Source organism: Mobula birostris, chromosome 1 (assembly GCF_030028105.1).
Source record: "Mobula birostris isolate sMobBir1 chromosome 1, sMobBir1.hap1, whole genome shotgun sequence".
NCBI lineage: Eukaryota > Metazoa > Chordata > Chondrichthyes > Myliobatiformes > Myliobatidae > Mobula > Mobula birostris.
In genome coordinates, this window is record NC_092370.1 from 854,957 (window position 1) to 877,267 (window position 22,311).

Sequence of the window (22,311 nt, forward strand, 5' to 3'; positions counted from 1 at the left end):
CTTCGTGGACCTGGGTTGCCATACTCAAATGCCACTTATTTTGCCCTGAGCTGTCTGTGAACCTCCTGGTTCCATGGCTTTTGGTTGGGAATCTAGAGTAAGTTTTCGTAGGCACACACTCATCCTCACAGATTTTAGTGCAGTCAGTGACAACTATGTCATGCTTATCCAATCTCGAAGATGACTGCTTGACTACAGTAGAGTCCACTGATTCAAAGCAGTCCTGTAAGCGTTCCTGTGCCTCGCTGGACCATACCACCTTGGTCCTCTGTTGGTGCTTCAGATTTCAGTCTTTGTCTATACTAAGGGAGTAGAAATACAACCAAGTGATCAGACTTGCCAAAGTGTGGGTGTAGAATAGTATGGAAACACATTTGAACTTACTGTAACAGTGGTCCGTCATGTTATTTTCTCTGGTACTACAGGTGATTTGTTGATGATAATTAGTGACTTTATCAGCTGCCCTGGTTAAAATCCTCCAAATGATGGGGAAGGCATCAGGATGTGCAATTTTCATGCCTTTTGATTACATCACTCAGTTCACCTAGACCCTGTTCCACATTGGCCTGAGGCGGAATGTACACCTCTACCTAAACAATTGCTGAAATCTCCTGTGGCAGGTAAAATGGCCAGGATGTAATTGCAAGGTATTCCAGGTCTGTTTAGCAATATTGGGCCGTAACCAACACATTAGTACACCACAAGGCATTGTGTTATGAAGTTGTATTCCACCATTGTCAATGTCTGAATGGTTAAGTACTGATGCAGGGTTGGACTTGCACTCTGTTTATCTACTAGTGTGGCAACAACATGTGCAGCTGATTCCAAGTCTATTGACGAAGTTAAATAGGACGAATAATTTACAAATTGTAATGGAAATGTAACCAAGATGGCTGTTTCTTTCCGCTTCCTTTGCACTAAACCAGGGTTTCCCAACTTGACCCCTTGCTTAATGGTATTGGTCTGTGGCATAAATCCCTGCACTAAACTGTGCAGTTAGTTGAAGTACTATTTCTGACCATGGCTAACACAACTATGTTTGAATTGTAATTGTTTTTTAGTTTCTGCTGAATACAATTTTATTTTTTTATTTGAGAAGCAGATGTTGAAGAGGAAAAAATGGAAACTCAATCAGAAGGTCAAGAATCTGAAAAAGTGAGTAGTTCTGAGCAATTCAGGTGCACAAACCAAAGTATGAATAAATGACAAATGTGGGTAATAGTGTGCATGATGACCCCTCATTGGTGGTGCTAAGACAACTGGGAGTGATGGACATGTGAAAGGAATTGGTTGCTGAGAAGCAATGTGAGTACTACAGCAGAGAAACAGGCCCTTTGGCCCATTTAGTCCATGCTGAAACCATTTAAACTGCCTACTCCATCAACCTGCACTGGATCGTAGCCCTCCATACCTCCTACTATCCGTATCTATCCAAACTTCTCTTCAATGTTGAAATTGATTTTGCATGCACCACTTGTGCTGGCAGCTCATTTTATATTCTCACGATTCTCTGAGTGAGGAAGTTTCTTCTCATTTCCCTTATGCTTTTCACCTTTCACCCTTAAACCATGACCTCTGGTTGTAGTCCCACTGTACCTCAATGGAAAATGTTTGTGTTTATCCTATATTTAACCATCATAATTTTGCATGTCTATCATATCTCCTATCAATCTAATATGCTGTAAAGAATACAGTCCTAACCTATTCAATCTTTCCTCATAATTCAGGTCCTCCAGACCTAGCAACATCCTTGTAATTTATTTATACTCTTTTGACTGTTTTTATATCTTTCCTGTAGGTAGGTGACCAAAACTGCACACAATACTCCAAATTAGGCCTTAAGTCTTCTGCAACTTCAACATAACATCTTCATCAATACATTGATTTATGAAGGCCAATCTGCCAAAAGCTTTCTTTATGATCCGATCTACCTGTGACTCCCCTTTCAATAAATTATGGACCTGTATTCTTAGATCCCTTTGCTCTACAGCACTCCTCTGTGCCCTACCGTTCACTGTATAAGACCTACCAAAGTGCAAAACCTTGCAGTTATCTGCATTAAATTTCATCTGCCATTTTTCCAGCTACTTGAAATCCCTCTGCAGGCCATGCTAGTCTTCCATGCCGTTCACTACACCCCCAATCTTGGTGTAATTTGCTGATCCAGTTAAGCACATTATCATCCAGATCATTGATATCGATGACAACAAAGAACCAGCACCAGTCCCTGTGGCATACCACCAGCACAGGCCTCCAGTCAGAGAGGCAACCCTCTAGTACCATTTACTGGCTTCTCCCTCAAAACCAATGTCTAATCCAATTTACTGCCTCATCCTGAATGGAACATTATTGACCAGCCTCCCATGTGGGACCTTGTCAAATGGCTTGCTAAAGTCCATGTGGACAACATCCACTGGATTGCCTTTATCCACCTTCCTGTTAACTCCTCAAAAAAGATTGGTTAGATGTGACCTACCATGCACGAAGACATGCTGACTATCCTTAATCAGTCTATATCTATTCAAATACTTGTTTATCCAGTCTGTTAGAACACCTTCCAATAACTTTCCCAAAACTCACTGGCCTATAATTTACTGCTTTATGTTTAGAGCCTTTTTTCACAGCACAATACCATTGGCTATCCTCCAATCTTCTGATACTTCCCCGGTCACTAAGGATGATTTACATATCTCTGCTAGGGCCCCAGCAATTTCTGCACTTGCCTCCCCTAGAGCTTGATGGATCACCTTGTCAGACCCTGGGGATTTATCCACCTTACTTTGCCTCAGGGTTGCAAAACCCTTTGTAAATGTACGGAATCTGTGAAATTGATGTTGCTTTGCCACCCTTCTGTAGACTTCCATAGTGTCCATCTCCTGCATAAATATGGATGCAAAGAATTCATTTAAGATCTCCCAAACACGAGGACTTCTGCAGATGCTGGAAATTGAAGCAACACACATCAAAGTTGCTAGTGAATGCAGCAGGCCAGGCAGCATCTGTAGGAAGAGGTACAGTCGAAGTTTCGGGCCGAGACTCTTTGTCAGGAGTAACTGAAGGAAGAGTTAGTAAGAGATTTGACCATGGGAGGGGGAGGGGGAGATCTGAAATGATAGGAGAAGACAGGAGGGGGAGGGATAGAGCCAAGAGTTGGACAGTTGATTGGCAAAAGGGATGCAAGAGGATCATGGGACAGGAGGCCCAGGGAGAAAGAAAAGGGGGAGGTGGGGAAAACACAGAGGATGGGCAAGGGGTATAGTGAGAGGGACAGGGAGAAAAAGGAGAGAGAGAAAGAATGTGTGTATATAAACAAATAACGGATGGGGTACGAGAGGGAGGTGGGGCATTAGCGGAAGTTTGAGAAGTCAATGTTCATGCCATCAGGTTAGAGGCTACCCAGACAGAATATAAGGTGTTGTTCCTCCAACCTGAGTGTGGCTTCATCTTTACAGTAGAGGAGGTCATGGATAGACATATCAGAATGGGAATGGGACATGGAATTAAAATGTGTGGCCACTGAGAGATCCTGCTTTCTCTGGCGGACAGAGCGTAGGTGTTCAGCGAAACGATCTCCCAGTCTGCGTCGGGTCTCGCCAATATATAGAAGGCCACATCAGGAGCACCGGATGCAGTATATCGCCCCAGCCGACTCTCAGGTGAAGTGTCGCCTCACCTGGAAGGACTGTCTGGGGCCCTGAATGGTGGTAAGGGTGGAAGTGTAAGGGCATGTGTAGCGCTTCTTCTGCTTACAAGGATAAGTGCCGGGAGGGATGGGGGGGACGAATGGGCAAGGGAGTCGCGTAGGGAGTGATCCCTGTGGAAAGCAGAGGGAGGTGGGAGGGAAAGATGTGCTTAGTGGTGGGGTCCTGTTGGAGGCGGCGGAAGTTACGGAGAATAATATGTTGGACCTGGAGGCTGGTGGGGTGGTAGGTGAGGACAAGGGGAACCCTATTCCTAGTGGGGTGGTGGGAGGATGGAGTGAGAGCAGATTTGCGTGAAATGGGGGAGATGCATTTGAGAGCAGGGTTGATCGTGGAGGAAGGGAAGCCCCTTTCTTTAAAAAAGGAGGACGTCGCCCTCGTCCTGGAATGAAAAGCCTCAACCTGAGAGCAGATGCGGCGGAGACGGAGGAATTGCAAGAAGGGGATGGCATTATGGCATTTTTGCAAGAGACAGGGTGAGAAGAGGAATAGTCCAGATAGCTGTGAGAGTCAGTAGGCTTATAGTAGACATCAGTAGATAATCTGTCTCCAGAGACAGAGACAGAAAGATCTAGAAAGGGGAGGGAGGTGTTGGAAATGGACCAGGTAAACTTGGGGGTCCAACATATTATTCTCCCTAACTTGTGCCACCTTCAACGGGAACCCACCACTAAGCACAGCTTTCCCTCCCCGCCCCGCTTTCCGCAGGGATCGCTCCCTACGTGACTCCCTTGTCCATTCGTTCCCCCAATCCCTCCCCACCGATTTCCCTCCTGGCACTTATCCTTGTAAGTGGAACAATGCCCTTACACTTCCTCCCTTACCACCATTCAGGGCCCCAGACAGTCCTTCCAGGTGAGCCGACACTTTACCTGTGAGTCGGCTGGAGTGATATACTGCGTCCAGCGCTCCCAACGCGGCCTTCTATATATTGGCTTGACCCGATGCAGGCTGGGAGACCGTTTCGCTGAACACCTACGCTCTGTCCGCCAGAGAAAGCAGGATCTCGGATCTCGGATCTCCCAGTGGCCGCACATTTTAATTCCACGTTCCATTCCCATTCTGATATGTCTATCCACGGCCTCCTCTACTGTAAAGATGAAGCCACACTCAGGTTGGAGGAACAACACCTTTTATTCTGTCTGGGTAGCATGATAACCTGATGGCATGAACATTGATTTCTCTAACTTCTGTTAATGCCCCACCTCCTTCTCGTACCCCATCCGTTATTTATTTATATACACATTCTTTTTGTCTCTCTCCTTTTTCTCCCTCTGTCCCTCTCACAATACCCCTTGCCCATCCTCTGGGTTTTTCCCCCCTCCCCCTTTTCTTTCTCCCTGGGCCTCCTGTCCCATGATCCTCTTATATCCCGTTTGCCAATCACCTGTCCAGCTCTTGGCTCCATCCCTCCCCCTCCTGTCTTCTCCTATCATTTCAGATTTCCCCCTCCCCCTCCCATTTTCAAATCTCTTACTAGCTCTTCTTTTGGTTAGTCCTGACGAAGGGTGTTGGCCTAAAACGTCGACTGTACCTCTTCCTAGAGATGCTGCCTGGCCTGCTGCATTCACCAGCAAATTTGTGTGTTGTCATTTAAGATCTCCATCTGTTTTGGACCAGGTTTGTCCCTTGCAATCCTTTTGCTCTCAACATATCTGTAGAATCCCTTAGGACTGCGGTCCCCAACCACTGGGCCGCGGACTGGTGCCGGGCCGCAAAGCATGCGCTACTGGGCCGCGAGGAAACGATATGATTTGGCGATATGAGTCAACTGCACCTTTCCTCATTCCCTGTCATGCCCGCTGTTGAGTTTGAATGCACGCGAGGTCATTACCCGCGCATCATCCTCTTCAGCGCGGGAAGGAGATCAACTCCTCGAACTTGCAAATGACAGCGGGCTGAAAAGTGTGTTTGACATAACATCTCTGCCCGCATTCTGGATCAAAGTCAAGGCTAAATGTCCTGAGATAGCCACGAAAGCACTGAAAGCGTTGCTTCCATTTCCAACATATCTCTGCAATGAATGCAACGAAAACTAAATTGCGGAATAGACTGGACATAAGGAACCCCCTTCGAATATCGCTGTCTCCCATCACCCCTCGATGGCACCGTCTTGTTGCAGAGAAACAAGCCCAGGGCTCCTACTGATTCAGCGATACTGGTGTGTTGCAATGATTTTATATGTTCATATGGGGAAAATACATGCTGTGTGTTTAATATCCAAACGTTACTTAAAATGTTATGATGCTATTGACTTATATAACCATATCACCATATAACAATTACAGCACGAAAACAGGTGATTTCTGCCCTTCTAGTCCGTGCCGAACGCTACTCTCACCTAGTCCCACCGATCTGCACTCAGCCCATGACCCTCCATTCCTTTCCTGTCCATATACCTGTCCAATTTTTCTTTAAGTGATAATATTGAACCTGCCTCTACAACTTCTACTGGAAGTTCTTTCAACACTTACTTCAAGCTCCCCTGATAATTGACTTATCGCTATATTCATGCGAGGAAAATATGCGCTGTGTGTTTAATATTAAATTCGTTAGATAAACCCTTTTAGAAACGAATTTGAATGTATTAGCCATTTATCACCTATATTCCAGCCGTGATTAACACTGCCCCCCCCGAACAGAATCGGCAAAAGTGATTTGTAGAAAAAAAATTGGCACGTACACGAATGTGCAAGTCACGCATGCGCACTTGTGCCCGCGCAAGGCTTCATGGTTATTGTAGTCTTTCTCTGGGTAAACCCAACGTATTTGACTGCTACTCTTGTCCGTTGGCAACCCTACCCTCCACCCCCCCCCCCCCCCCAGTTCGCAATATGAAACCGGTCCGCAGTGCAAAAAAGGTTGGGGACCCCTGCCTTAGGATTCTCCTTCACTTTGTCTGCTAGAATAACTTCATACCACCTTTTAGCCTTTCTGATATTCCATAAGCACCTCATTTGTTCCTGCTTGCCTATATCTGCTCTGTATCTCCTTTTTTCTCTTAAACAGGGCCTCAAAATCTCTTGAAAACCAAGGTTCCCTACATTTTTTATCTTTACCTTTTATTCTGACAGGCACATACGATCTTCGTATTCTCAAAATTTCATTTTTTGAAGTCCTTCCACTTCCCAAGTACACCTTTGCCAGAAAACAGCCTGCCCAAATCCACACTTGCCAGATAATTTCTGATATCATCTCCAATTCAGATCTCAACTTTCGGACCAGACCTATCTTTTTGCATATTTACTTTGAAACCAATGGCATTGTGGTCACTGGATGCAAAGTGTTCCCCTACACAAACTTCTGTCACTAGTCCTGTCTCATTTCCTAATAACAGATCCAGTATCATATGCTCTTTCATTGAGACTTCTATGTACTGATGAAGGAAACTTTCCTGAACACATTTGACAAGCTCTATCCCATCCAGTCCTTTTACAATATTGCATTCCCAGTCAAAATATGGAAAATTAAAATCACCTATGATAACAACCTTGTTTCTTGCAACACTCTGCAATCTCTTTACAAGTTCTCTCAATATCTTTAGGAACATTGGGTGGTCTGTAATATAGCCCCATTAACGTACTCATACCTTTTGTTATTTCTCAGTTCCACCCTAGTCGAGTTCTTCGGTCTATCCTGGTGGAGCACTGCCATGACATTTTCCCTGACCAGTAGTGCCACCTCTCCTCCTGTACTTCCTCCTGCTCTGTCATGTCTAAAACAATGGAACCCCAGAATATTGAGCTGCCAATCCTGGCCCTCCTGCAACCAAGTCTCAATAATGGCTACAACATAATTCCAGGTGTTGATCATACTCTATGCTCATCAACCTTTCCTATGGCATTTCTTGGCATTGAAATATATGCAGCTTAACCTTTTGATTCCTAACTTTGTCTGAGGTCTTAACCATCTGTCTCTACAACCTCTCCACTAACTGTTCTGGCAGTCTGGTTCCCATCCCCCTGCAACTCTAGTTTTAAACCCACTATGATGCATTATCATACCTTCCCACGAGGATATTAGTCCCCCTCCAGTTCAGGTGATAACTGTCCCTTTTGTACAGGCCCCAGTGTCCCTGGAAGAGAGCCAAATGATCCAAAAATCATTAAATATTTAACCTTTTACCCTAAAATTAGTTTAGGGTGAGTTTAGCCTCTAGTTTTACTCACACCTAGCTGAAGGAAAATGCACGCATTCTTCCTGTCTGTACCGCTCATAATTTAAAAGCTATAAGTTTTACCCTCATTTTCCTGTGCTCCAGTGAATGGAGATTGCGGAGAGACATTGATAGGTTGCAGAACTGGGCTGAGAAGTGGCAGATGGAGTTCAACCCGGAGAAGTGTGAGGTGGTACACTTTGGAAGGACAAACTCCAAGGCAGAGTGAAAAGTAAATGGCAGGATACTCAGTAGTGTAGAGGAGCAGAGGGATCTGGGGGTACATGTCCATAGATCCCTGAAAGTTGCCTTACAGGTAGATAGGGTAGTTAAGAAAGCTTATGGGGTGTTAGCTTTCATAAGTCGAGGGATAGAGTTTAAGAGTCGTGAGGTAATGATGCAGCTCTATAAAACTCTGGTCAGGCCACACTTGGAGTACTGTGTCCAGTTCTGGTTGCCTCACTATAGGAAGGATGTGGAAGCATTGGAAAGGGTACAGAGGAGATTTACCAGGATGCTGCCTGGTTTAGAGAGTATGGATTATGATCAGAGATTAAGGGAGCTATGGCTTTACTCTTTGGAGAGAAGGAGGATGAGAGGAGACATGATAGAGGTATACAAGGTATTAAGAGGAATAGATAGAGTGGATAGCCAGCGCCTCTTCCCCAGGGCACCACTGCTCAATACAAGGGGACATGGCTTTGAGGTAAGGGGTGGGAAGTTCAAGGGGGATATTAGAGGAAGGTTTTTTACTCAGAGTGGTTGGTGCGTGGAATACACTGCCTGAGTCGGTGGAGGCAGATGCACTAGTGAAATTTAAGAGACTACTAGACAGGTATATGGAGGAATTGAAGGTGGGGGGGGGGTTACATGGGAGGCGGGGTTTGAGGGTCGGAACAACAATGTGGGCCAAAGGGCCTGTACTGTGCTGTACTGTTCTATGAATAAAGTTATAACTGGTATCTCAAGTCCTCAAGCCCTGGCAACATTTTTGTAAATTTTCTCTGCTCTCTTTCAATCATATTGCTATCTTTCCTGTGGGTAAGTGACCAGAGCTGTACGCATATTCCAAATTCAGCCTTACCAACACTTCGTACAACTTCAACATAACATCCCAACTCCGTACTCTATACTCTGACTTACGAAGGCTAATGTGCCAAAATTGTTCTTTATGACTCTATCTGCCTCTAATGCCACTTTTGTGGAATAATGAATCTGGATTCCCAGGTCCCTATTCTACTGCAGACATTAAAGCCCTACTGTTCACTAAGTCTAAACTGGGGAATGGACAGATACTTGAGCTGTGTCAGGACGCATAAACTTGAGCCAAATGGTGACTCTTTGTCATTAGGAAATGTGTATAGCTGGCAATTATGCCGAATTTCTAGCATCCATTGCTGAAACACAATTGGAGTATGATAACCAATTTGTCACAACTATATGAAGGATGTAAAAATATACCAGGATGGATTTGGGTGAGGATTTTTTTCACTTGCAAGGTAAAAACAAACTATGCTGGAAATGAACATGTCAGGGAGTATTGGAATGAAAAGCAGACTTAACATTTCCAGTCGAAGTTCTTTTGTGACAAATCACGAACGTTGCTGTCTTCATGAATGAGATCACATGCAGATGTTAGACTGAGCAATAACATCTGATTTTTGAGCATCTAAACGGAATTTCACAGGAGCCAGACTAATTGTAGCACCCATGCAATGGATGTTACCCTGCATCAAGTTTATATTCCCAACTCCCTACCTTCCACTTTTTTTGTTTTTAGTTACTAATTTTATGTATTTCACAATCTCTGTGCTATCTGTGCAAAAGCAGTGTCTCCCTATTCCCTTTCCTAAACTTGTGACTTTATCCTGTGTGCATCTTGTCCTTGTTCTTCATGTTCTTGAATGATATCACAATTCTGTTGTGCAGGAAAGAAAATGTTCAACAGACACACTTGTCTTTTACCAGGTGGAAAGTAAAGAGGAGACTGAACCAGTTTCAGAGAGTACAGAGAAGATTGAAGTTCCATCTCCTAAAGAGTTGGCATTAGATAAACCCATAGAAGGGGAAATGGCAAGCACTGACATTAAACCAGGTACTGTTACAGTAGAAAATGTTTTTTAAATGAGCAGTGAACTGTACGCCAGATTAAATATTTCAAGTCATGTATAAGATACAACTATTTTGTTGAAACTGAAAAAGGTGGCTTTATGATGAAAGTTTTTGACTGGATTCCAGGTGAAAGAGCAGCCTAAAGCATCTCTACACAAAGGAGTAAGTGCATGAGTTATTGAATGATTGTTTTGTGACCCAGTATGTTACTGCGCCAACAAGAGGGAGGCCTTTCCTAGATTTCATATCCTGTAACAATCTGGATACAGTTTTGAGTTGGATGTTGTCCAGCCTTTAGGAACAATTGATCTCAAGTTTTGTTTTGGGGAAAATATATCAGTAAAAACCAAAGCTGTTAATTTGAATTTCAGGAAGGCAAAGTTTGTGCAGATGGTGCAAAGACTTCAGAAGGTAATCTGAAAGGAACTGCTTGATGTTGAGTTGGTTGAGGAACAATTGGGTCGATTTTAGAGGTAATACACACAGTGCAGGGAATGTCCATACCTAAGTTTGGGAGTAACATTAAAAACAATAGATAAACTACATGAATGAATAAAGATGTACAGAAAAAACTATTGAAGAAAAGTCAATTATATAAGGTATACTTAACATTTAAGAAACTGGGCAATTAATCAGGAGTGTGAGGAACTACTTTCTACTTGTCTGGATGAGTGCAGGTTCCACACCATACAGGACGTTGCAGAATGCTTAATAGGTAGCGTATCCACAACTGTTCACTCACTCCATCAACGCAGTAGCAGCAGCTTGTACAGCAGCATCTCGCTAAGACTTTACGCGGCACTTTCCAGTCTGGCAATCTCTGCTAGCTAGAAGGACAAGCAGTGAAAGAACTGGAACCCCTCCACCCTGCAAACCCACTGCACCTTGACTTAGAAATGTATAGACATTCTTTTGAATCCTGCTTCACGCTCCCTAACAGCATTGTAAATATTCACCTCACTACAGAAGTTCATAAACATAACTTGCCACCCAGTTAGAGGTATGCAATTAAATACTAGCTCAGTCTGTGCAGCCTCCATCTCCTGAATGAATAATAATCTTTTAAAAATTGAGGATGAATGCCAATGTGGATTGGTGGAGACCGGCATCCTATTTGCATGTTGGAAATTGCTTTTTGACGTGAGCACTAGCGTGCTCTTGATATGTTTAAGTTTTCTACTGTGCTGTTTGCCACATTCCAAAGACATATGGGTCCGGGTCAGTAAGTTGTTGGCATGCTTCGCTGGCGTCAGAAGCATGGCAATACTTTCAGGCTGCCTCCAGCACATCTCAGATGGTCTTGGTCATTGACACAAACAACTCATTTCACTATGTTTGGACGATAAATAAAGCTAATCTCTTTCTTCCTGAGATGACAGGATTTTTTTACTAAACTAAAATAAGTAGAAATTGAGACCACTGTTAGTTTTTGCAATATGTCTGTGCTAGTCATTCTTCAAGTGAGAAAGGTTACTGGGTGAAGAATAATCAAACACGTTAGTCTGAATTGGAAATTATTTTTGACACATAGTGAATAAGTGTCAGTACTTGCCATCTGCACTCTGTGCCTAATAACCTTTGTATTGAGTGTGCTTGTATGAGAAACTGTCAAAACTTCAATTCAATTTGTCAAACATATTTTTAAAAATAAACTTCAAAAGTTAAATGTAGGATTTCTTCACTAGAATTTTTGAGAGCTAATCAGAAATGTATACCATAAGCCAAAACCAATTATTCAGGGACTTTTTTAAAATTTTCTCCTTCTCTGGTCTTTTGGCTTGTCAGCTCCATCTGAAGAGAAAGATAAAGAAGAAAACAAGGAGAATATCGATGTTAGTGGCAAAGATAAAGAAATGGATGTTGGGAAGAAGAAGCTAGAGCATCACATTGGCGAAGGAAACATCGTCACAGCTGCCGCAGCTGCTCTGGCCTCAGCTGCCACTAAGGCAAAGGTAACTGCCCATTTAGTGGGTATTTGAGTGATTGATAACTCAGATGAATTAAAATAGCAAATCATCTGCAGGTCAAGGAAGTTAATATAATATGGGTACTTTTCATGTAAAATGGGCAAGAATAGTAGCCACTAAACTTAAAGTATGATTCCACAAAAAGCAATAATATAAGTGGTTATGAGAAATGGAATTTAGTCAGCACATAGAACATAGAAATCTACAGCACATTACAGACCCTTGTAACCTACATTTGACAACCATGTAACCTACATTTAAAGACTGCCTAGAGTTTCCCTAGCACATAGCCCTCTATTTTTCTGAGCTCCATGTACCTATCTAAGAGGCTGTTAAACAACCCAATTGTATCCACTTCCATCACTGCCGCCTGCATTGCATTTCACATACCCACCACGCTCTGTGTGGGAAAAACTTAACCCTGACATCCCTTCAATACCTATTTCCAAGCACCTTAGAACTATTCCCCCTTGTTCTAGTTATTTCAGCCTGGGATTTAGAAGGATGAGGAGGGGGTCTTATTGAAACTTTTCAACTGTTGAAAGGCCTAGACAGAGTAGATGTGGAAAAGATGTTTCCCATGGAGGGGAGTCTTAAGATAGGAGGGCACAGCCTTAGGATTGAGCGATGTCTATTCAAAACAGATGTGGAGAAATATCTTTGGCCAGAGGGTGGAGAATTTGTGGAATTTATTACCACAGACAACTGTGGAGGCCAGGTTGTTGGATCTATTTAAGGCAGAGTATATTTGGTTCTTGATTGGATACAACATCAAAGGTTACAGGGAGAAGGCTGGGGATTGGGGCTGAGGAGGGGGAAAAGAAGGATCAGCCATGATTGATTTGCAGAGCAGACTTGCTGGACTAATTGGTCTAATTCTGCTCTTGTGTCTAATGGTCTTGTAGTTCCAGGCCACAGCCACAGCCACAGCCTCAGTTCAGCGCAGAGATGAGTAAACCTCACCAGCAGAGAGCTGAACACCAGCCTATCCCTTACCTCCGGTCCCTGGTCCCTACACCCTACACCCTGCAGTTTGGCTCAGAGCTTAAATCATCCAAGCAGTGTCGTTCCTCGCTCTCAGATCTGGGCCATGCTGCTTTGATACACTCTCAGGCCCGGAATCCGCTGCCTCGATTCAGCTCACACCTGACCTTTCCAATTTGTCCTGGTGCTCAATCAATCAAACATAGGCTTGTTCCTCACTGTCAGGCATGAGCCCCACTGCATCCGTTCTTCTGCTTCGAATTTGCTCCAACAGCCAGACATTGGCTGCTGCCCTGCTCTTGAGCCCAGTGTCTGCCGCTTCAGTTGGGCTTGTACATGCCATATTGCAACCGTACTGCACCTTCAAGACTTCAGTTCACACTGTAAAAATACCAGCTTGTACATTGTGTTCAAAAGCTCAAATTAAAAGATAAGTTGCAGGTTGTCGATTGCATTGGTCGTGTTCGAGAAAGTGTGCATAATAAAGTTGCTGGCAAGTTGTTCCTGTGCTTCTCCAGCGCCATCTTAAACTGAAACATTAGCTATATGCCAAAAATTTGAGTTTGCTGGTGGCAGAAGTGAGTGTAGTTGCTATTACTAAGGAGAAAGTGGTTGGGAAGCTGAAAGATCCAAAGGTAGATAAGTTGCCTGGACCAGATAGACTACACCCCAGGGTTCTGAAAGAGGTTGCTGAATAGATTGTGGAGGCATTAGTAATTACTAGATTCTAGAATGTTTCTGGAGGAGTGGAAAGTTGCAAATGTCACTCCACTCTTCAAGAAGGGAAGGTGGAGCAGACGTGTGGAACCAAAAGGCTTAATTCTGCTCCGACATGTTATGGTCTATCTTATGAAGGCAGAAGAAAGGAAATTATAGGCCAGTTAGCCTGACTTTGCTGGTTGGGAAATGTTGGACTCCATTATTAAGGAGGTTTAGGGGTACTTAGAGCTACATGATAAAGTAGGCCAAAGTCAACATGGTTTCCTTGGGGGAAAGCTTGCTTGACAAATCTGTTGGAATTCTTTAAGAAAATAACAGGCAGTCAGTGTATGTTGTTTACTTGGATTTTCTGAGGGCTTTACAAGGTGCAGCACATGAGATTCCTTTGCAAAATAAGAGCCCATGGTATGACAGGAAAGATGTGGATAGAATCAGCATGACTATAGTTGGCAGCTGGTGATATGTAAATTGCAGTCAGGATTATGGAGATGTCCCTTGGTAAATAGGATGATCAGCACTTGGAGTATTGTGAGCAGTTTTGGGCCCCTTATCTAAGAAAAGATGTGTTGGCATTGGAGAGGTTCCAGAGCAGGTTCACGAGAATGATTCTGGGGATGAAAGGGTTAATATATGAGAAGCATTTCATGGCCCTGGGCCTGTACTCTCTGGAATTTAGAAGAATGAGTGGTGGGGGAACCTCATTGAAACCTATTGAATGTGGAAAACAACAAATCTGAAGATCTTCTCTTGTTTGTGAATATGGAAAGGCCTAGATAGTGGATGGGGAGAGGATATTTCCTATAGTCTAGAACCAGAGTGCACATCCTCAGAATAGAGCAGTGTCCATTCAGAACAGAGGTGAGAGGGAATTCATCCAGAGATATCCTGTAGAAGGTGATTTTGACTAAAACTTCATTGTTAAAACATACTACTTCAATGTTTTTAAGAAGAAGAAAATAAGACAAAGTCAGCATGGTTTCCCGATGAGAAAAATTTGCCGGACAAATCTGTTGGAATTATGTGGAAATCTAGGACTGCATCCCTTTTATCTATCCTACATGTAATCTCCTCAAAGAATTCCAACAGGTTCATCAGGCAAGATTTTCCCTTAAGGATGTAATGCTGAGGCTTTATAAGGCACTGGTCATAAGACCATAAGATACAGGAACAGAATTAGGCCATCTGGCCCATCGAGTCTGCTCCACCATTCAATCATGGCTGACCCTTTTTCTCTATCTCTTCCTCAACCCCAGTACCCGGCCTTCTCCCTATAATCTTTGATGTCATGTGCAATCAAGAACCTATCAATCTCTGTCTTAAATGTACCCAAAGACTTGGCCTCCACAGCTGCTTGTGGCAACAAATTCCACTAATTCACCACCCTTTGGTTAAAGAAATTTCTCTGCATCCTTGGTTTGAAAGAGGGCCCCTCTATCCTGAGGCTGTGCCCTCTTGTCCGTGACTCTCCCACCATGGGAAACATCCTTTCCACATCTACTCTGTCTAGGCCTTTCAATGAGATCCCCCCTTCATCCTTCTGTATTCCAGCGAGAATAGACCCAGAGTGATCAAACGTTCCTTGTATAATAACCCTTTCATTCCTGGAATCATCCTTGTGAATCTCCTCTGGACCCTCTCCAATGCCAGCACATCTTTTCTAAGATGAGGGCCCAAAACTGTTCACTGTAATCAAGGTGAGGCCTCACCAGTGCCATAAAAAGCCACAGCATTATATCCTGCTCTTGTATTCAAGACCTCTAGAAATGAATGCTAACATGGCATTTACCTGACTCAACCTGCAAGGACCCTCAAGTCCTTCTGCATCTCCGATTCCTGGATTTTCTCCCAGTTTAGAAAATAGTTTGCACAATTATTTCTACTACCGAAGTACATCACCATGCAGTTTCCAACATAGTATTTCATTTGCCACTTTTTTGCCCATTCTCCTAATCTGTCTAAGTCCTCCTGCGTCCTACCTGTTTCCTCAACACTACCTGCCCTTCCACCAATCTTTGTACCATCTGCAAACTTGGCAACAAAACCATCTATTCCATCATCTAAATCATTTATACACAGCATAAAAAGTGGTCCTAATACCCGCCCCTGCAGAACACCACTAGTCACTGGCAACCAACCAGAAAAGGATTCTTTTATTCCCACTCATTGCCTCCTACCAATCAGCCAATGCTATAACCATGTTAGTAACTTTTTTGTAATACCATGGGCTCTTGGTAAGCAGCCTCATTCGTGGCACCTTGTCAAAGGCCTGAAAGTCCAAATATACAACATCTACTGCATCCTACTTGTAATCTCCTCAAAGAATTCCAGCAAGTTCTTCAGGCAGGATTTTCACTGAAGGAAACCGTGCTGACTTTCTACTATCTGTCCTGTGTAACCAAGTACTCCATCACCTCATCCTTAACAATTAACTCTTAACATCTTCTCAAACACTGAAATCAGACTAACTGGTCTATAATTTCCTTTCCTGGAAATTATAGACCTGGGCCTCTGTACCTCCCTTTGCAATTGGATCCTTGACTTCCTAACTGGAAGACCGCAATCTGTGCGGATTGGTGATAACATCTCCTCTTCGCTGACAGTCAATACTGGCGCACTTCAAGGGTGTGTGCTTAGCCCACTGCTCTACTCTCTATATATACATGACTGTGGCACAACTTAAATACCATCTATAAATTTGCTGACAGTACAACCATTGTTGATAGAATCTCAGGTGGGGATGAGAAGGAGTGCAGGAGTGAGATATGCCAACCAATGAAGTGGTGCCACAGCAACAACCTGGCACTGAATATCAATAAGACGAAAGAGCTGATTGTTGTCTTCAGGAAGGGTAAGACGAAGGAACAAATACCAATCCTCATAGAGGGATCAGAAGTGGAGAGAGTGAGCAGTTTCAAGTTTCTGGGTGTCAAGATCTCTGAGGATCTAACCTGGCCCCAACATATTGATGTAGTTATAAAGAAGGCAAGACAGCAGCTATACTTCATTAGGAGTTTGAAGAGATTTGGCATGTGAACAAATACACTTAAAAACTTCTATAGTTGTACCTTGGAGAGCATTCTGACAGGCTGCATCACTGTCTAGTATAGGGGGGCTACTGCAAAGGACTGAAAGAAGCTGCAGAGGGTTGTAAATCTAGTCAGCTCCATCTTGGATACTAGCCTACAAAGTACTCTGGACATCTTCAGGGAGCGGTGTCTCAGAAAGGCAGTGACGATTATTAAAGACCTCCAGCACCCAGGACATGCCATTTTCTCGCTGTGACCATCGGGTAGGAGGTACAGAAGCCTGAATGCGCACACACAGCATGGCTTCGTCAAAGGCAGGTTGTGCTTTATGAGCCTGATTGAATTTTTTTGAGGATGTGACTAAAAACATTGCAGATAGAAAAGTGGATGTAGTATATATGGATTTCAGCAAGGCATTTGAAAGGTATCCCATGCAAGGCTTATTGAGTAAGGAGGCATGGGATCCAAGGGGACATTGGTTTGTGGATCCAGAACTGGCTTGCCCACAGAAGGCAAAGAGTGGTTGTAGACGGGTCATATTCTGCATGGAGGTCGGTGACCAATGGTGTGCTTCATGATCTGTTCTGGGACCCTTACTCTACGTGATTTTTATAAGTGACCTAGATGAGGAAGTGGAGGGATAGGTTAGTAAATTTGACTCAAAGGTTGAGTGTGTTGGGGATAGTGTGGAGGGCTGTCAGAGGGTACAGCGGGACATTGGTAGGATGCAAAACTAGACTGAGAAGAGGCAGATGGAGTTCAACCCAGATAAGTGTGAGGTGGTTCATTTTAGTAGGTCAAATATCATAGCAGAATATAGTATTAATGGTAAGACCCGTGTCAGTGTGGCGGATCAGAGGGATCTTGGGGTCCGTGTCCTTAGGACACTCAAAGTTGCTGCACAGGTTGACTCTGTGGTTAAGAAAGCATACGGTACATTGGCCATCATCAATCGTGGGATTGACTTTAAGAGCTGAGAGGTAATGTTGCAGAGGTAATAAGGCATTGGTGAGGCCGAATCTGGAGTATTGTGTTCAGTTTTGGTCACCAAATTACAGGAAGGATATAAATAAGGTTGAAAGAGTGCAGAGAAGGTTTACAAGGATGTTGCCAGGACTTGAGAAACTCAGTTACAGAGAAAGGTTGAATAGGATAGGACTTTATTCCCTGGAGCGTAGAATAATGAGGGGAGATTTGATAGAGGTATATAAAATTATGATGGGTATAGATAGAGTGAATGCAAGCAGGCTTTTTCCACTGAGGCAAGGGGAGAAAAAAACCAGAGGACATGGGTTAAGGGTGAGGGGGGAAAAGTTTAAAGGGAACATTAGGGGGGGCTTCTTCACACAGAGAGTGGTGGGAATATGGAATGAGCTGCCAGATGAGGTGGTAAATGCGGGTTCTTTTTTAACATTTAAGAATAAATTGGACAGATACATGGATGGGTGGTGTATGGAGGGATATGGTCCATGTGCAGGTCAGTGGGACTAGGCAGAAAATGGTTTGGCACAGCAAAGAAGGGCCAAAGGGCCTGTTTCTGTGCTGTAGTTTCTACGGTTCTATGGTTCTATATAGGACCCTGGTCAGACCCCAGTTGGAGTACTGTGCTCAGTTCTGGTCGCCTCACTACAGGAAGGTTGTGGAAACAATAGAAAGGGTGCAGAGGAGACTTACAAGGATGTTGCCTGGATTGGGGAGCATGTCTTATGAGAATAGGTTGAGTGAACTCGGCCTTTTTTCCTTGGAGCGACAGAGGATGAGAAGTGACCTGTTCAAGGTGTATAAGATGGTGAGAGGCATTGATTGTGTGGATAATCAAGAGTCTTTTTCCCAGTGCTGGAATGGCTAACACGAGAGGGAACAGTTTTAAGGTGCCTGGAAGTAGGTACAGAGGAGATGTCAGGGGTAACTTTTTATTCAGTGAGTGATGAGTGCATGGAATGGGTGCCTGCAACGGTGGTGGAGGTGGATTCGATCGGGTCTTTTAAGAGACTCCTGGACAGGGGCATGGAGTTCAGAAAAAGAGGGCTATGGGTAACCCTATATAATTTCATGTTCGGCTCAGCTTTGTGGGCCAAAGGGCCTGTATTGTGCAGTAGGTTTTCTATGTTTCTACACTCAGGCTACGTCCACACTATGCCGGATAATTTTGAAAATGAATTTTTTCTCTTCGTTTTGACCCTCCGTCCACACTGAAACGGCGTTTTCATCCTGTGAAAACTGAGCTTTTCTAAAACACTCTCCAGAGTGTGTAAATATGAAAACGATTATTCGGCGTTGCAGTGTGGACAGGGTAAGCGGAGATATCTGAAAACGCTGTCATGACAACACCACAACAGCAATGCTGTTTCTGCTTCTGCTTGGTACTGCGCAAGCACTGCTAGACGGCTGTTATAATGCGCAGTCGGTGTGAACGGCATGAGAGTTAAATTGTAAAGTGAGCTTTTTTGACTAGATCCCCTAAATTGATTTGATTGAGTCTATCTTTAAAAATATTAATGTCAGAAATACTGCGCAGGTCTGGCGGCAGAAGATTCCACTTTCTTGTTGATCTTGGGTAGAGGACAGCTTCATGCATGTGTTGTTTACTTTATTGTCTACATTAATAGCTTGTTTGGAGTTAAACATCGCCACGTTCTCCACTGCTCTGCTGACTTTGTAGTTGTTGGTAACTCGCAGAAACAGCTTGACTTCATTGTCTGTCTCAATGAAGGAGTGCGGTCTGATTTTTTCCAGTGAAGGTTTTCTTTGTATTCCTTGAAGACATTGTTAAAAACTTTCTTTCGCTGTTGTTGTTGGTACTCTAGTTTTTGACCAATGGAAATCGCACAACGCCGCCACAGAAACGTAAATATTATACCGTTTCCTCTTCGCTTGTTTTCTGTAGATGTGTCTGCGCATGCCCAGTAGGAGTGGACTTGCCGAAATATCCGTTTTAGTGTGGACAGAGATATTTTGAAAAACGCCTGTCGTTTTTACTCAACCGGCGTTTTCAAAATTATCCGGTCTAGTATGGACGTAGCCTCAGCAATTCAAGAACAGCTGCTTCCCCTCTGCCATCCAATTCCTAAATGGACATTACCCTTGGACACTACCTCACCTTGTATACTGTATTTCTGATTTTGCATTTTTTAATCTATTCAATATACGTATACTGTAATTTATTATTATTTTTTCTCTGCTAGATAATGTATTGCATTGAACTGTGCTGCTAAGTTAACAAATTTCACGTCACATGCTGGTAATAATAAACCTGGTTCTGATTCTGATTCTGCTGCCTCCCTCCTTTCTTCAAGAGTGGAATCACATTTGCAATTTTCCAGTCCTCTGGCGCCATGCCAGAGTCCAATGATCATTTCTAATGCCACTACTATCTATAATGCTACCTCCTTAAGAACCCTAGGGTGCAATTCATTTGGTCTGGGTGGCTTATGTTCCAGCTTTTTGAGCACCACCTCTCTTGTATTAGTAGCTGCACCCACTTCTCTTCCTTCACACACTGCAACATTAGGCATACTATTAGTGCCTTCCACAGTGAAGACTGACACAAAATACTCATTTAGTTCAACAGCCTTCTTCTTGTTCCCATTATTATTTCTCCTGCCTCATTTTTTAGCGGTCCTGTGTCCATTCTCAATTTCTGTTTTATTTTTAACATACTTGAAAAAACTTTTACTATCCACTTTGATTTTATTTGCTAGCTTGGTTTTATATTTCATCATCTCCCTTCGAATGATTTTTTTAGTTGCTCTTAGTTGGTTTTTAAAAAGCTTCCCAATCCTCTACCTTCGCACTAATTTTTGCTTTATTGTATGCCCTTCCCTCTGCTTTTACAATAGCCTTGACTTTCCTTGTCAGCCATGGTTGTACTATTTACCATTTGAGTATTTCTTCATTTTTTGAATACACATGTCCTGCACCTTCCTCATTTTTCCCAGAAACGCATGCTATTGTTGCTCTGCTGACATCCCTGCCAGCAGCTCCTTCCAATTTACATAGAGACACAGAAAACCTACAGCACAACACAGGCCCTTCGGCCCACGATGCCATGCTGAACATGTGATCATTTTGGAAAGTACCTGGGGTTACCCATAGCCCTCTATTTTTCTAAGCTCCATGTACCTATCCACAGGAGTCTCTTAAAACATCTTATCGTGTCCGCCTCCAACACCGTCACCGGCAGCCCACTCCGTGCACTCACCACTCTCAGCGTTTATATAAAAAAAAACTTACCCCTGACATCTCCTCTGTACCTGCTTCCAAGCACCTTAGAACTGCCCCCTCGTGTTAGCCTTTTCAGCTCTAGGGGAAAAGCCCTCTGAGCATCCACACAATCAATGCCTCTCATCATCTAATACAGATGGCCCCTGTTTTCCGAACTTCCGCTTTACGACACCTCGCTGTTATGAAAGACCTACATTAGTTGCCTGTTTTCGCTAACAGAAGGTGTTTTCACTGTTAGGAAAAAAGGCAGCGCGCGCCTGAACAGCCAAGCTCCTTCCCCGGAACTGCATTCTAGCCGCCCGCCATTGCTTAAACACGTGCTTTATCCCGATTTATTTTGTGCATCCGTTAGCAAGATGAGTTCTAAGGTATCGGAAAAGCCTAAGAGAGCTCATAAGGGTGTTACACTTAGTGTAAAACTAGACATAATTAAGCGTTTCGATCGTGGTGAACGAAGTGAGGACATTGTCCACACATTGAACTTACCTGCGTCCACCATTTGCACTATTTATATGCAGGGAGAAAGAATTTTGAAAGCTGCCGATGTTACTGTTGGTTCTGCTCATAGCAAAGTGGCCTCTCTTAGTCGGCATCCAGTAATGGATAAAATGGAAAGTCTATTGCTTGAGTGGATTGAGGGTGGTGTTCCGTTAACTTTCCTTAGACTTAAGGAGAAATCAGTCAGTCTTTTTGATAAGCTGAAACAGAAAGCACTGGACAATGGTGGTGAAAGTGGAATTTAAAGGTAGTCATAGGTGGTTTGATCGGTTTCTGAGGCAAGGACAGCTTCATAGTTTCAGCAGTGGTCCCCAACCTCTGAGCCACCGACTGATACATTGCTGCGAAGAGTGCAGTGGTAGTCAGAATGCACCCCGCACATCTTTTAAGAAAAAAGCCGAAATAAACAAGCTAATTAATTAGGTGCCGATTGTGTCAAGTGGTTATTCATATAAGCAAGTGTCTAACTGTGACGAAACTGCAATTTATTGGAGTCTTCCCAATTCCGGTAAGTGAAACAACACTATACATACGTAAACACGAGGAAATCTGCAGATGCTGGAATTTCAGACAACACACATCAAAGTTGCTGGTGAACGCAGCAGGCTAGGCAGCATCTCTAGGAAGAGGTACAGTCGACGTTTCAGGCCGAGACCCTTCATCAGGACAAACAGAAAGAAGAGCTAGTAAGAGATGCGAGAGGGGGAGGGGGAGATCCAAAATGATAGGAGAAGACAGGAGGGGGAGGGAAGGAGCCAAGAGCTGGACAGTTGATTGGCAAAAGGGATATGAACGGATCATGGGGATGTGTTCCCCCCCCCCCCCCCCCCACCGATCTCCCTCCCGGCACTTATCCGTGTAAGCGGAACAAGTGCTACACATGCCTTTACACTTCCTCCCTTACCACCATTCAGGGCCCCAGA

General features: G+C 43.7%; 1 protein-coding gene across 4 annotated transcripts in view; it reads left to right on the top strand.

Annotated features, from left to right (window-relative positions):
* The window catches only part of smarcc1a (SWI/SNF related BAF chromatin remodeling complex subunit C1a), a 221,757-nt gene that overhangs the window by 149,267 nt on the left and 50,179 nt on the right, over positions 1 to 22,311 (top strand). For 2 of the 4 annotated variants that reach the window (XM_072251690.1, XM_072251677.1), the window contains exons 22-24: positions 1,097 to 1,155; positions 9,826 to 9,952; positions 11,755 to 11,921. In XM_072251690.1, the coding sequence (XP_072107791.1) occupies positions 1,097 to 1,155; positions 9,826 to 9,952; positions 11,755 to 11,921 (353 nt within the window). The remainder of the gene's footprint in view (positions 1 to 1,096; positions 1,156 to 9,825; positions 9,953 to 11,754; positions 11,922 to 22,311) is intronic. The other 2 variants (XM_072251683.1, XM_072251696.1) reach the window with 2 other exon arrangements.